The sequence below is a fragment of the Gavia stellata genome, chromosome 1 (genome assembly GCF_030936135.1).
Source record: "Gavia stellata isolate bGavSte3 chromosome 1, bGavSte3.hap2, whole genome shotgun sequence".
In the NCBI taxonomy this organism is placed as follows: Eukaryota; Metazoa; Chordata; class Aves; order Gaviiformes; family Gaviidae; genus Gavia; species Gavia stellata.
The window spans coordinates 100,841,119-100,860,363 of record NC_082594.1 but is presented as its reverse complement, the minus strand read 5'-3'; the positions used below and the strand labels follow the sequence as shown (position 1 = coordinate 100,860,363).

General features: G+C 39.7%; 1 protein-coding gene across 1 annotated transcript in view; it reads left to right on the top strand.

Moving 5' to 3' along the window:
• SIM2 (SIM bHLH transcription factor 2) overlaps positions 1-18,682 on the top strand; it is a 59,507-nt gene extending 40,825 nt beyond the window's left edge. Inside the window, exons 7-11 of the mRNA XM_059824608.1 lie at positions 1,192-1,298; positions 7,463-7,610; positions 9,510-9,678; positions 10,816-11,224; positions 17,955-18,682. Coding sequence (XP_059680591.1) covers positions 1,192-1,298; positions 7,463-7,610; positions 9,510-9,678; positions 10,816-11,224; positions 17,955-18,682 — 1,561 coding nt within the window. The remainder of the gene's footprint in view (positions 1-1,191; positions 1,299-7,462; positions 7,611-9,509; positions 9,679-10,815; positions 11,225-17,954) is intronic.
• Positions 18,683-19,245: the final 563 nt, after the last annotated feature.

Below are 19,245 nucleotides of genomic sequence, written 5' to 3'. Positions count from 1 at the left end.
ATTAGTGTTTAAGTTAGGCCCAGAAGCATCTTTTTGAAGTGAATGACCTGACTGTCCCCACTCATTGCACTGCAGTTCATGTCATGAAGAGGCCTTAGGCATGTGAACTGGATTCCTTCTGGATTAATCTAAACTGGAGGACAACCTCCAAGAGCATGTCTAAGGCGCTCCAACTATTATATAACTTTCAGTCCACAGGCCTAGACTAGAGCTAGTCCCAAGTAAAGGTCCCAAAATTAAAATATACAGAAGCATCTGCTGCTGCAGAAGTAGATCCTCAGCAGTAACCATTTTACTCTACAGATCACCTGCTAATGGACTGTGTTGCTTGTTAATGTAGACATGCCTTTGCATGGTACCTCTGTTCTGCCTTTTTAGGTGAAGAAAGCCCAGGACAGCATAAAACACCCCCAGCAACACTTGGTAAACAAACCACATTATGGCTGAGTTGCATAGTGTGCTTTATGGATTTTTGTTCTCAAGCAACAGTGCTAAATAAAGAAAAGTCCATTTTGAACCATGAAGTTTTACTCTTGAGGTCTGACCCAGTGTAAGTCTGAGCAGTGTAGCCTGGTTCTTTAACATCTGCAGAGATGCTGCTGTTTCAAATTTTTTCCATTATTCTACTTCTCATCATGTGAGGATGTTTTTCTGAAGTCTAGCTTCAGTCTTCCTTTTCTTAGCTTGTGATCTTCATAGCTCCTTGTCTTTCCACATTCTCAGCTGGAATAAGCTCCTGCTTCCTTCTTCTGTTAGGCGTTAGCCTGAGTTTATTTATAGACCATGATCACAGCTTCTATGGACTAATACACATGCTACACTTGTATGTTTGCAAAAGCAAATGAAAATGTGTCAGCAGTCCAGAAGAGTATTTTTATTGTTTCATGAACGGCTCCTCAACTGGATCTTTGTGCAAAGGATCATGCATGTCAGTGGTGAAAGCCCAAAGTGGAAATATATAAAAGAACTCTTTTTCCCACCTGTGCGTAAGGTTGACCAGGGAATAGCTGCACCTTGCTTTTGCTGGGTTGAGAGCGTTTATTTTCTTATAAAGATGAGGATTCTGTTTCCAAAACTAACATTTTGTCCTGCAATTTTTAGGCACCTTATTTGTTGGCACAATCAAATGTTAGGTTAATGAAACTGAATATTCCTAGAGATTTTGCTTATTATGGAATCTTCCTTTTCCAGGGTGACTGAATTAACTGGATATGAGCCCCAAGATCTGATAGAAAAAACCCTCTACCACCATGTTCATGGCTGTGATGTGTTCCATTTACGATATGCTCATCATCTGTGTAAGTAAAAAGAATGCTAGACTGAAATTTATTAAGTAGAGTGACAAATTTTGCAGACAACAGGCGCTATGCTGGAAAGTAGAGAAAGCTTTCCAAGTCTTGACGGGAGCTAGATTTTCAACAGTGCTTGGCTATCATTTAAGGAAACCATTAGTTCTGCAAATAAGCCAGATACTCAATATGTTGTGCTTCTGAAAAAAACATATCTAGCCACTTTTATCTTTCTGCTTAAAGGATCTAGGCTCTTTTGAAAATTTGGACTTGATTCTGGGTGGTGAACTCTTGAAAGAAAAAAAAGAAAAGAGCAAATGAGTGAGCGAGAGGGGAAAATCTGGACTTTACTAGCCTCTGTTGTTAAAAGAAAAATTATGCAACAACTCCCCATTCCTCTGAAATATGTTAGTAATAATCATCCCATGTTTGAAGTGAATGCAAACCCAAAAAATCCTTAGATGAATGTTCATTAATAGCATGTGGATGAGGTTTGGAGAATGGAGTGTCAGGAAAAAAAATTGTACATTTAATAATTCCCCATCTGCCAACAGAGACACTAATCATATCTTCAAACATCTGGATTTGGGAAGTAGTTCATTCAGTAGCACATTAATTTGAGAAGCAAATTGAGGGAATAGCTGAACTCTGGATTTGGCTCAGTCTGCCGCAGCCCATACGATGCAAAGATGACATCCAAAAACCAATGTCAGTGAATTTTTTTCCAGATTGCTCCTGTAGGCTGAAAGCAGCCAGAGTTAAACCCTTCTCTTAGGCTTCCTGAAGGAGAAAGTAGTCAGTTCTTCACCTTAGTGTATGTTAGTCATGAGGATCTGGAATATAAAGGAGGATGTAACTGTACTTCGCAAGTCACAGAATCACAGAATGATAGGCGTTGGAAGGGACCTCTGGAGATCATCTAGTCCAACCCCCCCACCAGAGCAGGTTCACCTGGAGCAGATTGCACAGGAATGCTTCCAGGCGAGTTTTGAATATCTCCAGAGAAGGAGACTCCACCACCTCTCTGGGCAGCTTGTTCCAGTGCTCTGCCACCCTCAAAGTAAAGAAGTTCCTCCTCATGTTTAGATGGAACTTCCTATGACCAAGTTTGTGCCCATTACCTCTTGTCCTATCACTGGGCACCACTGAAAAAAGACTGGCCCCATCCTCCTGGCACCCACCCCTTAAGTATTTAGAAACACTAATAAGATCCCCCCCTCAGTCTTTCTCTTCTCCAGACTAAAAAGACCCAGGTCCCTCAGCCTTTCCTCATAAGAAATATGTTGCAGTCCCCTAATCATCTTCGTAGCCCTTTGCTGTGCCCTCTCCAGCAGTTCCCTGTCCTTCTTGAACCGGGAGCCCAGAACTGGACACAGTACTCCAGAGGTGGCCTCACCAGGGCAGAGCAGAGGGGGAGGACAACCTCAGTCAGTGCTGAAATTCCAAGTGCTGAACTCTGTTGATGGCAGTGTGTGCTACACCTGGGAAAGCAGAAGCTGATCTTTACAGCAAGTTCATATTTACCAAAACACCACTGAATAGTCTGGGCTATTGCAAACTGAAAACTAGAACGACCAGGGTACATGGTAATGTCCTGTTGCGCACATCCTCTTTGTACTGTTAATGTCTGTATCTGGATGTGACTGTTGACCTGTACAAAATATCACTCATTATTTTTACAAAACTATTTGAAATATCTGTGCCAACTAGTATAGAGATGATTGCATTATAGCCACAATCATCTCTGGAAAACAGTTTTCCATTTTAGAGCAGAGTGATGGATAATTCTGTGTGCGTGGTAGAAGACTTGTACTTTGGCTGCCAGTTTGATCTATGTATGGCTGGAGTTTTAAATAAAGGGACACATCATGTTTACTGAATTAACCTCCCCACCTCCTCCCACAAGAAAAAAAATCCTTAACCAAACAGAATAACTAAAAGCAGTTCTCTAGATACTGTATCTGAATTACAAAGATAAATTACTGTAAAGTTTAAAACCAGAAGAAAAATGCAAGACATATGCATAGAAATTTATGAAAGTTTCAAAACAAATAAATGCCAAGAAGCAAAAAATAATGACTAATGCTTGAGCAACAGCGGGAACAGTGCAGAATCACAGTCAGAATACCAAGTAATAGGAATTATTAAAACAGATGTAAAGTGTACAAACTTCCTCTGGGGAGCACTGCTATAACTCCCCCACCATCCATCAGTAAATGTCTTAGAAACATGAACAGTAAAAGGTTGGCAAGTTTGACATACTATTCTATAAAGCAATTTGATGATTAAGTGTCATCTGATGAAGAAATCTGGAGAGAAACATCTTACACCTAATAAGGGGATTAAGAAAAAAAAAGAAAAGAAAAAAAAAGGCAACCCTAAACTAGGGTAACCAATTGCTTTTTCAAAGAGGAAAAAAAATTCCCAAGCTGAAGACCTAAAGCAACTGAACTTTAAGTTAGGCAGCACAGAGAACAAAACAAAGGGAACAGTGAGTGGAACAAGTTAGAAGGGGTATGGCAAGAACATGAGACTATGAGGAATATGTAGATGTGAATATTTGCCTAAGGTGTGCTGGCAGCAAACAGTGTTTCCTGTTTTAAACATTTGATTAGCTTCCAGCTATATGAAAAAGCTTGTGGCATTTGAACTAGTGTTATTTATTTCTATAGCACCATCAATATACACAGTGTTTGCTCTGCAACTGGGGAAATGTGGCCACACAAATAATGAGTCCCTGCCTAAGGATCTTGCATTCTAAAAGACAGGACAGAGAAGCTGTTCTAGTACAGACAAGATATTCCTCTGTTCCAGTATAGACAAAAAATTTTTCTGGCCTCAAGGAAATCACTTCATTTGTACCATCGCTTCTCTGGAGGAGGATTTTGTGCATCCCACATGTTGTAACATCATTGCTCTTCCCACATAAACTTTTACAAGAGTCACATCTCTGTGCCTTGGCAAGGCAAGCCCCAGCCCCAGCTGATGTCATCACGAAAGTGCTCTGCTGCTTCCTGGAAGTCAACCTATGTATTTATAGAACCTATCTTACAGCAGAGCACAGTTTACACTCTGTCCATGGCATTGAGTCTACTTTTGCTCCCCCAGCAATCAAGACTTCTGGCAGAGCTGCACTAGTTTTTAAGAGGGCAAAAGAACTGTAGAGTCTGGTAGGGCACAATCCACTGACCATGCTGCTTGAGGGCTGGACTGACGACATGCCAGATTGTCTGCACCAGGGAAGCTAAACCAATAACTGCTGTGAGTGTGGAACCAAGAAGTCCATTTATCTTAGTGGTATCCTTAAGTGCAGGCTAGGAACTCCCAGCCACATGCCCGTGAGCCTGCTGGAGCCTTTTAAAATAGCCATCTATGACAGACCAGAAGGACCAGCCCAGCCAGCCCAGTGTCTTTTTCAGCTTGCCTGCTAAACCAGGAGGGAACCACAACAGTGGAACACCCAGTTACAAATGGCACATCTAAGAGCCAAGGCTAAAGCCAAGGAATCCTCCCTGTTTGATTGCAGCGGAGGCCACCAAGAAGTCTGAGCCTGCACAGATTTTCTTGGTAGTGGATTTACCTCACTCCCATTTCTGAGGTTTCCCAATCAGCATCAAACAGGGTAATTTAACACAGAGCCAAATGGAAATTGACCTCATTTACTGTATCGGAAGCGCAGCTACTGTCCCCTAGCCAAGGTCAGACTTTCCTCAGATTGCTAAAAATGCAGGAGACATGGAGTCCTCCCCTGTCCCAGGAGAAATATTGGTTTATCCATGTAATTAGGAAGGAAAGCTGAACACTGTAGCCCTCAGTGGTTTTCACATCTTTTAAAATATTGTCTGAACTGGAGAGCTAAAACAGGGATTTCAAAAAAACAGTGTGAGAGAGAGAAAGTCAAAACCAGTCCCAAAGCACATGGAAGAACTTTGTTATAGCTAGTGATCCATTACAGCATTAATTTCTATTTTGGAAGACTGGGTAGCAAGGCATTTTGAGTTCAAGGGAAGCCTGACCATTAAACTAGCACAAAGACTTAGTTCTGAAAAGCCTAAACCACATTACAAAAAAATATGTTAGATGATCTAGGCCAAAATGTAAGCATCATTTCCTAGAACTAGACCATTCAGATTATGTACAAGAAACATAGTGCTTCCATGGCATATATCTAATTATTAACAAATATTTTTAGAACAGACTTATTTGGCATTGTTACACGGAATCTTTGAGTAGCAGCTACAAGAACTTCACCTTGGAGTGATATGCTGTACTTGAAGAGTACGCATGCCTTTATGTTTTGTAGGTGTGTTTACATACTTGCACACATAATCCTCATGATTTTCTTAAATATCTGCACATATGCACACCTTCACCCCATAGAGTATTCCATGTAGAGATGTAGGCATGAGAAAGGACACCAGCAAGTATGAGGCAAAAAGCTGATTCTAAGAAAGACATCAAACTCTAAATAGCAGTGGTTTGGTGTCACCAAGGATGGGTTTTTGAATGTCCTGAAAGCTGTTGTTGTTTATCTTGTTGCTTTCTGAAAAAATGGATACCATATCCTGTAATAGAAGGAACACTGACACTTCCAGAAGGGCCTGTCTATAGTCATTTTGTAAGAAAGAGCCTGATTTTCTTAGGGAGATTAACTGGATTTGAAGAAAAGTTTAAATATGTTGTGATGTGTGCAGATGGATAGGAGAGTAAGCAGTCCAGAGAGATGACCTATATGCTACAGACTTAGAGGACCTTTTAGCAAGAACAAGAACTCTTGCTCTTCTATTTCTGTCAGTCTTACATTGGGCTATTCACATTATGCACATTATTGCATCTCTGATTACCATTGAAATTACCAACTCCTACTCCCCCAAGTAACAACTGAACAAAGAAAAGCCAACCTCGATGAGGACTGATAGCCATATAGTTAATTACCAATCAGTAAAGAAATCCCCAAAGGTTATGCATTCTTTAGTTCCCAATTTAATATTGGATGCCCTCCCTGTCAGAAAAATCTTCTATGAATACTAATCATAAGGCCATATATTTTCATTTCAAGTGGTCATGTGCTCTACTAGAGTCGGCTGAAAGAGAAAGCTGTTGTTTGATTACCTTATTATGTATCTGCTTCTGCATCAAGCATGTACAATGAGAGAACAAAATTACAGTGAGCTTTGCTACTAAGTTCAGTCTAGTACAAGCCCTATATTTGCAAGCAGTAATTCAATTTCTTAATAGTGTATTATATAAAGGAATTGCTGCTATTGATCACTTTTTCTGGACATAGTTTGTGCAGCAAGCTCAGTCTCTTATTTCCTAATTTAAAATAAATAACTGATTGTATAGAAGAGTAAGAAGATGGAGTTTTCTAGAGGAATGCTCCAGGGTCACACAAGAGAAGAACCACCTTCGAAGGCTGGGCATTAGCTTCTAGTGAATCATTAGATAAATGCCTGGCACTGAACCAGAAATATTTGTGGCCAAATTAAATATTTAGAGATGCTGCACAACTCCTATTATAGCACAGCCTTATGCCAAAACTACTTTGTTCACAGAGGATCCAAACTGGCTTATAGAGGATTACATTTCTAGTGAAATCTATCAGATAACCGATTCACCTCTCTGGCCTTGTCTTTATTTGTGTGCTTAAGAACCAAATAGCATTTTAATTTCCCCCTTTTAAATCAATCTTCAAAATGTAGAGCTTACAGAGGAAAAAGCATCATAGCATAAAATACATTGCAAAATACACAATAATCTATCAAGCTATGAATGACAAAAGTGCTTCCAAATGTCCTGGAAAAATTCAAGCTAGTTGTGTCCGCTTCAAAATACTTTTGCTGTCTTGAACTTCTCTTTTTCATTTAGAAGATTAGAAACAGTAAGTGGTTTTGCAGAATGTAAGCATAAGAGAACAGGGTGAACTGGAAAAGAAACAAGACAAACCTTAATAGTTTGCAACATACTGTTTGTAAACAATAATGTGACCTTGTGAAACTGTGTAAAGGGGCAGGACAGATACCTTTGCAGCGATGCTATTTAAACTTTGGTGGGAGAAGGAGGTTTAAGGGAGCATGAGGAGGGAGAATAGTCCCTGCCTTGCAAATAAATCTCTCCAGGAAGTGGTCACAAGTTCAAGCAATGTGAAATGCTTTTTTTAATTGTATTCACAGTGTTGGTGAAAGGCCAAGTCACAACCAAGTACTATCGACTACTGTCCAAGCATGGAGGCTGGGTTTGGGTACAGAGCTACGCTACTATTGTGCATAACAGCCGTTCATCACGGCCTCACTGCATAGTGAGTGTCAATTATGTCCTTACGTAAGTCAAAATACTTTGTACCATTACGTGTTACCAGTAACTGATTCATTTTGCGTGTTATCAGTAATTGATTCACTCTGTGTGTTATTAGTAATCGATTCATTACTAATTAAACCCTTTAAGTTTGCTTGTGTCTTCCAGTATCATTCTGTGCTTGCATGTTACAGCTACTTTTCTCTCCTCATAGCCTCCCTTTTTTAGTTACGTTGAGCTAAAAAGAGCTTGTATTCCTGGAGATTGCCTTGTACACCATATACTTGAATGTAACACCACTTGTAACCATTTGCGTTAGACCTGGACCTCAGTTCTGTAACCAGCATCAGAACTGCGCTGGGGCTGTCCAGACATAGTGAAAGCTACTGCTACCCAGCAGAGGTCACAGCGTCAATTTGGGAGACAGAGACATGGTAGGAAGCATTACTCCTTTTAGGGACAGGTGAATCACTGAGGATTCCCTCACTTGCCTGGGGTTGCACAGATACTCAGGGCAAAACTACATTCTCACAATGGCAAGTAGCTCCCACTGAGCTGGTGGTTTGGACCTGCAGTTTATGAATTCTGGTTCAAGCCATGTAGGTGTTGTTACAAAATTCCTATCTTGATATAAACCTGAGAGAGACACAAATCGATATTGAATAAGAGAGATGAGTAATAGCGAAACAGAATGTGACTGAAGAGACTGTGGGGGAAAAGAAAAAAAAAAAGGGATTATGTGCACCCCTTGTGTTGAATAGTGTAAAAAAGCAGGGAACTATACACTCTGTTCTTTTGTCTAGACTGGTCCATTTCTTATCTGGCTTAAAAGAAAGATGTGTTTGCATGTTGTGTGTGGTAGGATCATGTGTGTTTGCATATTACAATATTGTCTCTGATGACTGACTTTGGGAAGTTAAAGTGTATGAGTTGAGAAACCATAGGGTGTTTCCTTAAACTACTTGAAGCAGGTACTCAGCCCCAGACACACTGGCCAGTGCTGCCCTCATTCCTGTATAGATGTGAGAGCCAGAAGCACAAGGGAAAGACTCAGCCATACAACCTGCTTGAGTCCCATGAGTGGGGGCAAGTGATTTGACTAAAAAGGAGGAAACTCTGCCGGGGATATAACAGCATATTCTTGAGTTCAACTTAAGTCCAGGTCAAAGGTGATGGAAATGAGTTCTAGATAGAAATTGAGAAAGAAGCAGCTTTTTTTCTAGTTATCCTTTCAAAAATATGCTCCACTGTTGCTACTGACAAAACCAGGGGAGACCATTTAATCATCAGAACTGTATCAATAATTGTTTCAAAATATGATCCACAGTCTAGTCTTTATTTGTTTTTTAGCCTCTTTTATACAAAAATCTGCCCTGTCTGTGGGCAGATAAAACTGAACAGAACAGAGAAGAAATGAAAGTCTACAGATCATCAGAAAACAAACACTGCAGCTCCTGTGGTCTAGTTACAAGCACATTGCGCTGACCGGAGAGGAACATTGTTCCTTTTCCTTTCCTCGGGGCTAAATGTGAGAGCCAGGGCAGAGACCAATTCCTGATTGAGGAGGAGACAGATGAATTGATCTGTGTCTTTCTATCAGCTGACATGGCCATGATTCCAAACTGCAGGGTACCACAGACGGCTGAGAAGAAGTTGGCACAGCTTAGGTTCAGAGTGGGGACATTTAGTACAAAGATGTTAATGTGGTTCCCAGTGGAACATTTGTGATAGACTTGCATGGGGACGGGGTCAGACCATAAAATCCACTGCTTGCTGACATCCCCAGACTCACACTGCAGACTCAGTGAAAATCTTGGAAGAATGAAAAAGAAAACATTGTGAAAGCTAACATGTATTTTCAAAGGAGCTATTCTGGATTTGTGCGATATGTTTGAATATGTAATTTATTGGACTGTTCTTTTGCAGAGATATTGAGTATAAGGAACTTCAGTTGTCACTGGAACAGGTTACCATTTCTAAGTCACAGTTTTCATGCAGAAACTCAGTATCTACCTCGCAGGAAACAAGGAAAATAATAAAACCCAAAAGTAATAAAATGAAGGCAAAACTCAGAACAACGCCTTACCCACAACAGGTAACATTTTCCACAATATTTACTTATCAATTGTTGTGGTAAAGTGCTTGGGACAGGAGAGAGATCATCCAGAACTGAACTTACTGTAAAACTGACCATAGTATGCTCTGCTGTAGGAACTCCCTTGTAGGCCAGAATACCATTAGACCCTTTTGTTCTTGGGATGGACAGCACAAGTCGTACAAACCAAGTCTGGCGAGTGATGCAAATGCAAAAACTTCTGGATTTGGACTATGTAAAGTACTTAAAAACCAATGTGCTTTCTTAGTAAAAAGAAGAAAAACATGTACTAAGGAAAGCTGTGTTGTGAAAATTTGAGCTAGTGTAGAATGCATCTTTCACTGTTGATATGCAGAGTTCCTAATGTCACATAGGTATTAGCAGTTTCCTTATGCTGGAGATTGCATCATAAGAATGAATCCTAGCAAACAAAGCACTAGAGTGGGATTTGGAATATCTCTTACTGTCACTGGGTGACCTAGAACCAGATGTGAAAGGGAACTGTGGAGATTGTCCATAAAACCAGATTGGTGAGACTGACACCCATCATGAGACATTCTGAGACTTTGCAATGAATATTGCTGGAAGGGGCTACTATTACCTTAAAACAGCAGTGAATGCAGCTAACGTTCAAAACAGTGAGAGCCCAAAAAGCATTTGATGTCTGGAGAGGAGGGTGGGAGAGAGTGGGGAGAGAAATTAATTGTGATAGAAGCTGATGCAATGGACAGATTTTGTGTTCCTACCATTCTAAATCTTTGCATGCCAGTGTATGCAAAGTCATATTCATGGTCTGCTACTTCATCTATCAGTGAGTTCCAGTGCTTTGCAACAAACTTCTGCCCTCTGGTATTTACAACTGCCTACACTTACTACCTAAAATCCAACAGGCAAAATTATCAAATAAACCCTTAACATTAGGATGACAAAACAGTTTTTTGTTCACATGTTAAGTGAAGGTAAAGTAATCTTGAAGACAAGGAACTTTAAATGCACTAGTTAGCCAGTCCCTTTAGCCAGTGAGATCGCAGTTCAAGGAGTCCCAGCTTTGGACTCCTGTATGATATGTTATGTGGCTTCATATAAAAGTTAGTAATTTAACTCTATTTCCCTCCTTTTTTTTTTTCTTTCCCCCAGCAATACAGCTCATTCCAAACAGACAAACTGGAATGCAGCCAGGTGGGAAACTGGCGATCCAGCCCTGCAGTGAATGCTGCCACCATTCAAGAACAAAACTTCCATTCAGAAAACAGTGAACTTTTATATGCCCCATCATATAGCTTGCCTTTCTCTTACCATTATGGACACTTCCCTGTAGATTCTCATGTCTTCAGTAGCAAAAAGCAAATGCTGCCTTCAAAGTTTGGGCAGTCTCAAGGAGCACCTTGTGAAGTGGCTCGATTTTTCTTGAGTACGCTGCAGACAAATGGAGAATGCCAGTGGCATTACGCCAACTCCTTGGTACCCAACAGCCAGTCACCATCCAAAAACCTTCCTGATCAGTCAGTGAACATCATCCGACATAATCTTGCACAGAGTTATGAAGGTGGGTGTCACTTTAAAAAAAAGAAAAGCAAAGTTGTGGGGTGTCTGGGAAACATTTGTAATTGTAGTTTGAAAACAGGAATTACAAGGTGTTTTGGAAACACAGAGGATCAGAAACAGTGATGTGTAACAACCACTATGTTTATAGTATTTACATGTTCATCCCTCTTCCCATTACCATCAGCACTTGATTAGGAATATTATCAACGTATCAGTTGCAAAAGTGTATTCACCAGAATCGCTGTTAAAACAGGGCAGAGATACCACCTCCTTTAATACTGGCACAGTTTACCTTGATGTTTTGCACCATCAGAGTTATTTAGTGGAATTACTTAGGTAAGTAATTGCTGAAGTCAGAAAGAAACACATGTACTTCAGTTCACATACAGAAATTAAAATAAACATGATCTGTTTCCACAAATATTGAAGGTTGTCCCTTCTGAATATGAAGACATTCTGAATGTCTTTACCTTAAAGTCACTATAGTGAATGAGTAAATGAAATGCACTGTCTTCTGCTTTATTTAAAAATGTCTTCAGTGCTCCTTGATCAATTGCATCATCTCTCTATACAGATGGTCAGCTCAAATACTTTGAAGGAAGCACTGAAGACATTGACTTCTCTGAGATGGCAACCCGTAAAAAATAGCCTTGCAAAGCTATAAAGTAACTAAATGTAAACAAGCTCAAGATAAACTCTAATCTTTAGATCTCATATACGTTACATCTGTCTGCATACACCATTTTGATTAGTTAAAAATCACTGATGAGGACTGACTGGTTGACATACTGTTACAAAGTTAGATGGAAACACTCCTTTCTTCTAGCTTCATTATGGATGGGGCAGAGGAAGCAGTAGTGGAAATTTAAAATAAAAAAGCTAGAAAAGATAGGCTCAAGATTCTTGAGTACCAGAAACAAGCATTTATTCCCTTAGGAACATGACATTAGATATCCTAGATTTGAAGGGAATACCTGCAGATGCTAAAAGCTGAGCTTGCTACATCAGAGAGAAGATGGTATCAGACATCGAATGTGTCTCCCACAGAGGAGCAAATAACTTCTGCCCAGGGTTTTGTCCTTCACAGAACCATTTGACCTCATGTAGCTGATTGACCTCACCTAGCTGACTGTAGCATTTTATTTTACTGTTCTGTGTTTAGGTTGAAAATGAGCAAGACTGAAGCTCTTCTTACAGCATAGCAGGTTAAATGCTATTTCTGAGCTCATGCTCCTCTAATGTGCTGGCTTCCTTTTCTTGCTGTTGTGGACTGGGTGTGAAAAGGAGTACCGTTAGAACAAAAATAAGAAATGGTTTTGTCCTTTCTCAAGATGCCATATCTTTGTGGAAAAGATAAAAAAAAGCTACATCTTTTGAGGATAAGGATTGAAGTAAATTACCCCCAGTAAGTCTGCAGGAACAAAGCTATTCTAGGTGTACAGAAGTCAGCCCAGAACAGTCTGTAAAATTAACCGTGGCCATAAAATTTGCCAGAAAAGCCCAGTGAGCATAGCAGCAGACAAGCAATTTACCATCCGTCGGTTGAAATGGGTAGATAACTCCTAGTAAATGTATTGTCAGAAGGATTCCACAGGACTACTGTTAAATATGTTAGGGAAAAAAAAATCCCAACAAAAACCTGCAAGAAACTGATGGTATTTTTCAATTTCATCATGCATGCATATCTCATGAACAGGAAAATGGAGCTGTGATACCAGCAGTTCTTACTTCTGGTTCTACTTCTGCTTAATATTTTTGTTGCTTAAGTTGGAATATACGGGTTCTCTTTGGAGCAGCAATGTATTTTAATGGATGTTTAGCTATTGGGCATTTGATAAAAACTGACTTGGTATAATTAATTCTCTGCAAAAGCACTTACAATTGTACTATTTGGGAAGGAAAAAATAATATGGTCAAACTCAGGCCTGGTCGGAGATCATTGCTTGAGTTCACACACAGTGTTATAAGAGGGGAAAGAAAAACAGAGCCTCCACTGAAAAGAGGATTTATATCTACTTGTTCCAGAGTTTGTTTCCTCCTGAGGTAGAATTAGCCCTATTGTACATTTGCTGAGTCTGGTGGCAGAAAAGAAATCCGAACCTTTGGAGGCAACTTTTTGCTTTGAATTGAAAGGGGCATCTGATCTTCCTTACATTGTCAACTGCTGCTTTTTCCAGCGGTTCACTGACAAACTGACAGCCAGTAAGCTTCAAAGCAGAGAGGATCTGCTTAGCATCATTATCTTCAATCCAAAGGCAATGCCAAATATGACATCTGGCAACCGGGTTGGATGCAAGGGCTATTCCACATCACATCCATAGAGGCATCTGCCAAAAATGCCGTAGGCCAGAGACATTTTTCTCTATGGAAAATAGTTTCTTTTGGAGAGATCAGAGATTTTAAGATGATCATGCCAAGCCATCAAAGCTCTGGAAAAGCACGTAGCAGATAAAACTGCCTGCAAATCAGATGCTGCTGCCTCAGAATCTGGTTTTGAAGCTTCTTCCACTTTTTTCCAGCTGGCCTAGTCATCAGAAAAGAAATTTACTTCAGAGAAGGCAACCGTCTTCTTAGTCAGGGATATTTCTTTGTACAATTGAATGGATACATTACTACTGTGGGTACCACAGTGCCCACTTCTCATAAGTTACGCCATTGGCCAGTCTGTACTATGTGTGTGAAGCTTAGTGCCACTAATCATGGCAAAACTCAGGAAATGATGAAGAATACTGAGAACATCTGTGAAAAAGCTCTGGTATATCTTACTCCCCCAAACCAACTCCTCAGTTTTAGCCTGTGGCTACTGGACGAAATATATGACATCTTCTTTGAAAAGTGTATTCCACTAGAGGCAAAGAGGTCTTGAAGATCATGTAGTCTTACTAGTGGTTTTGGAGGGAGAGTAATGGAGAACATAGTAATTATAACATCAGCCCATGCCTCCGATGATTTGCAATTAGGGTTCAGACCAGGACACAGCACAGATGTTGAGCTAATCTAAAAAATGTCTTTTTCATGGGCATTAAGACCTGTTGTATCTTTGCCTTGTTTGTCACAGAGGAATATCAGCATGCCTTTATGACACAAGAGTACATGACCTGAGCGGTACAGCAGCTCTGCTCATTGGTCTTGAGCAAAACTCAGAGCGACTGAGCAATTGCTTCTCTTCTCTGAAGGCCCTCTTGTACAAAGGATTAGGAAACATACTGAAACATCATGTGCTACATGTCAACTTCAAGTGTTGACATATTTTCTTTTCAGAACATACAATGACTGTGAGGACTATACTCTTCTGAGATTAGTGTAGATCAGAAAGCCCAAGAAAAACTCTGCAAGAAAAAGCATGCATGAAGAGGGTTTCAGCTGTGTCCTAAAAACCGACAAGGTTTTTCACAGACAGGATGGAAAACTCTGCTGATAAGGACTGCATACCTTTTGCATGAAGATCGATGTTGACTACCAGTCTTTGTTTGCTTTAACCTGGTTCCAAGATGCCTTTCTTTCATTTTTACTGAAATAGACGGGGGCAATGAGAGAACAAGGAGCATCTCTAACTATTAACGTCTTGGTACAGAAAGGCATGTTTGTGAATGACATACCTTTTCTGCAAGCATCTTTCCCCATTGAGCACCATCTGATCTTTATCTGATCTGAGCACAATCTGCACTATTCAAAGGTGAGGAGGGAATGCTTCTCGCTGCAACACCGTGTTTGACAGGGGTAAGATTGCTCTAGTATACTGTAACTATGAATAGACACGGTATGTTTTAAACAAAGACCAATACCTGCTAGAGTAGCCTTCCTGTTCCCACTTGGATGGTTGGATGCTGAAGCCTGAGCAGGCTGCCAGGTGATGGGGTTCTTATTTCCAGGTTTTCCCTCAACTTGCCCGAGCTGCATCCTGTGTTAATTCTTGGCAAGAATTAACAGAGACATGATGCCTGAAGGACTGAGTTCGCTGTTGCAGTTGTAGGCTGCTATGAATGGAGGCAGTGTAAGTAAGTACAGAGAGGATTCTAGAAAGCTACTATCACTCTCGTATGATACGCAGCCTTAGATGTGCAGTGTATCTACCTCACTTGGCATAGCTGAGTTGCTCTAGCAGAACAGTGGTCCAGAAAGCATGCCAAATTCATGCACTGACTTCAACAGCTGTAAGGTGATTTCAGCGCTGGAGAAGTGCAGAATTCATGGGACCCCTGTGCACCTGCTGAGGCAGGTACTCTGGCAACTGCCCACATGCCAGATGGGTGGAAGCAATCCTGGAGTGCTGCCTTTCTACAGCAATACAAAGCAGCTGGTCAGCTATTAATTTTTGTATGAAAAACTCCCCAGGAGGAGTCTGTCCCAGGGCATCCTTGGGTTTTTGTCTGCAAAGGAAGACAAAAGCAGGCTTAAGTCTAGCTCCAGTGACTGTTCTGAATGTGAGAGGACAAAAAATACTGCACTCTGTTGCACTGCAGACATGACTTGCTTAACTGTCTGCTCTAACTCCACAAATGTGCTGACAACTTTAATGAAAGCCTGCAAACAATTAACTGATGCTTACCTTCTTCCTCAACAAAAGAGATGAAAGCCATTTTTGAGAAATGGGATAGAACAAAATATCCTGTAAATCTCCAAGTATGCAAATTACTTCTTGGTACCAAGAAGACAGCCATCAGCCCAGCAGAATTTGAGATTACAAAAATGAAGATAACAAGACAGGGGCCAACGGGTTGCTGTGATGCTTCAGCTTCTTACACGTGTGGGCTCTAAAAATGGAAAAGGACCATCCTTTGTTCAGAGATTAGAGTAGAGCCATAAGGTAACAATACTCCATGCTGCAGTAAGAGAATAAACCCATCACTCTTGTGGATGTGTCAAGTGGGAAAAACACTAAAACTGGTATACCAGACTAGTTAAATCATATTAGTTTTATGTCAGTAACTCTCAGCATGGATACTTATTTCATGGTAAAAATGCCAAATGTGGAGTTAAAATTATAGTAGTATAATTACACTGGTAAAATTTCCAAGTTTTATACTCAAGCATGTGGCTGAATCCCTGTTTTGATTTGTGACCTAAGAGGGCCATTTCTCAACAGCTGGTGAGAATTCAGTTTACTTAGAACTGCATATACTTCTTTGTACAAAATATATACATGGAAATTAAAAAGAGTAACTTGAAAGGTTGTTGTTTCTAGGAGGGTGGTGGGTTGATCAAGAAGAAATTGGATCCAGATTCCTGTTTAAATTCTGGTGTTAATTATGTGGTGCAACTCCCTCTGAAATTAATGAAGCTGTGCATATAAAAAAAGGCACAATTGAGCTATTTCTGCTTCCTCTGTTATACATGAAGGCTTTGCCAGTCTACTATAGCACAGGGAGTATTTAATTATTAGCGGGTACAGTTACGTCAGCAACCACTACAGGGGAACTCCAAAACTTTTAAGATGTTGAATAAAATTTTCAGAAAAACAGAAAAATCCCTTTTACAAAAGGCACTTAGGTGTCCAGGGCTTTCAGTGAGCATAACACAAAATAGAGTTTAGGTTTAATCTGAGAAATTTGGTAAGTGCCTCATTTAACCTTTAATATAAAACTTTCAAATATGCCTTGGAGGAGTAGTATAACTGTCAAACTGTTCATACAAGACAGTGCAAAAAAAATCAATACTTGCCTAATTTTAGCCATACTGTATACGAGTAAACCAGTGGCTGTTTCTCCTACCATTTGTACATAGGAGTGTACAAAAAGGAAAAGCTGCGTAAGCCAAACAGAAAATGATAAAAACAATTCAAATTGTTTCAAGAGTTCAGCTACAATGCAGAAACTTAAAAGAAAACTAAAGACTACTCAATATATTTTAGAGAAAAAGCCTGAATAGAAATTCTAGGTTGGTACTCTCTTCAAAGTTTAAGAATCTAGCTTCTGTTTTTCCACGAGTACCCAGTTTAGTACTCCCACATTCAAACATTCTCAGTGTATGTTGTAAATTACATTTATATTAGACATATAGCTTTATTATATGAGAGTACCTTAAAAGCAGAGATACAGCATTACTCAAGAAGCATTTATGTTGCTTTTCAATAGATGTTTTTAATATCTGATGCTAGCTTTTCAAAGAGAAAAGCAAAGCCTTTAACGTGACACAATCTAGATATTACATATCACAAATAGGTATCATGAATTTAATAATACTATACACTCTCTTCTTTCGTTACAAGGGCAAGTGTCCCATACACTTCCACAGGGACAGGAAGAATAAATTCTGTTTTACTCTAGTCATTGAATCATTGACATGTAATAAATGTTATCAATCCTTTGGTAAATTGTTTGATAAATCACTGAAAAGAGCTTTCTTAAGGCCAAGGTTTTTGATAGCAGGTCACATTTCCAAATATTTCTTTGGTTTAATTTCCCCGATTTAACCATACTAATAATGACAGTGATTTATCATTATTCAGTCAAATAAACAAATGGGCATTTCACATGGAAAAACCTTTTCGGAATTGTTCAGCACTGTTGGCCCTTCTGAATGGATTGGGTTTTTTTTTGACTTTTCAGTACTGTCTTACAGAGAGTTATCCGAAGCCACTGAGGCCAATGGGAATGTCTCCAATGTCTTCAGTGGGACTTGGATCTGGCCCAAACCAAATGGGTATTAAAGTTCAGTCATAAAAAGTGTTAGAGTCTAACTATCATATGAGCTCATTGCCAGTAATTAACATGTTTTCTCTTTCCTGCAAGTGCCCATATCAAACAGAAGATACAGCCAAGATGCTCTATCTGACAACTTCACGGGCTGCACAGCACCCATGCCAAGCAGCAGATACAAAGAAGAGATTTATGACTCTGGCATCATGAAACCCAACAAACTAGAAAACAGGATTCAGCCACCTCACCACCTCATTAAAGAAGAAAACAAGTTAGCTTTCAACAGAGAACTACAAGAAAAAATGAGCATTAATGAAAATCCTTTTTCAAACTCAATAGCTAACTCCTTGCTGCCAAAATCAGAATGTTTCCAGTCTAAAGCTATAGGACAATTAAGTCATCTCCTGCCAATGCCCTCAGTATATGAGCAAACCAGAAGGATTTGTATGAAAGAACCCAAATATGGGCATATTAGCCACCATGCTACAAATCTAGATGAACTGGACAGTGATGAGAGAATGACTGTAAAACTTGATCATGACTCCGAAAGCGAACGTGTGATGGATGTGAGACCCTCCGGACAAGTTCCATTTGTGCTTCTAAATTATCACCATGTTTTAGCCAAACATGGTACGTTTCAAACTTCATCATGTACAGCGACAGGACATGTAGGAGAAAATTATGGATACAATTCCGAGGAAGTAAACACATTTATTTACAAAAACCAAAGCCCCTCATCAGCTTCTTCTCCAGAAAACCACAAGGAATCTGCACTACCCCATTATATTGGAACTTCTGTAATAATAGCCAATGGAAGGTGACGGTAATAGAGGAGTATTTACATTTAATTAAGAAGCCAAACTGTAATGATTTGCAAAAAGCATGAGAAAACACGGTTACATTTACTGAGCATAGCTGAAGGTCAATGAGGGACAGACTCGTGTGTTCCTGGCAAGCCGCCATGTGTAACAGTACCTTCAAGGTCAGGAAAAAACCCTCTATCTAGCTTCCGTGCTTCGTTGTCACAGATTAAGCTCTGGTGCCAGTGAGAAGACATGTTACAGATCTTATTTTTGTTATTTTATAGTGTGCAACAAAACTAAATGATAGGTGTTATATGCAGAGATTTATACGAAGAACATTTTTTTCCTTAACCCCTCCTTCTCAAAATACATTCAAGGTTTTTTTATCATTATCATAAACTCTACACTCTAGTTTAGGTATTTTTGACAAACTGTGTGAAACCTTACATCAACTCTCCACCCACATGTTAAACATCTTGACAAATGAACTTTGTTTAAAGAGTAGTGATTTTTAGTATCCATAATACAGCTGTACTAACTAAACAGAACTCAGTTTGGAAAAAGCTTATTTATTAATTATT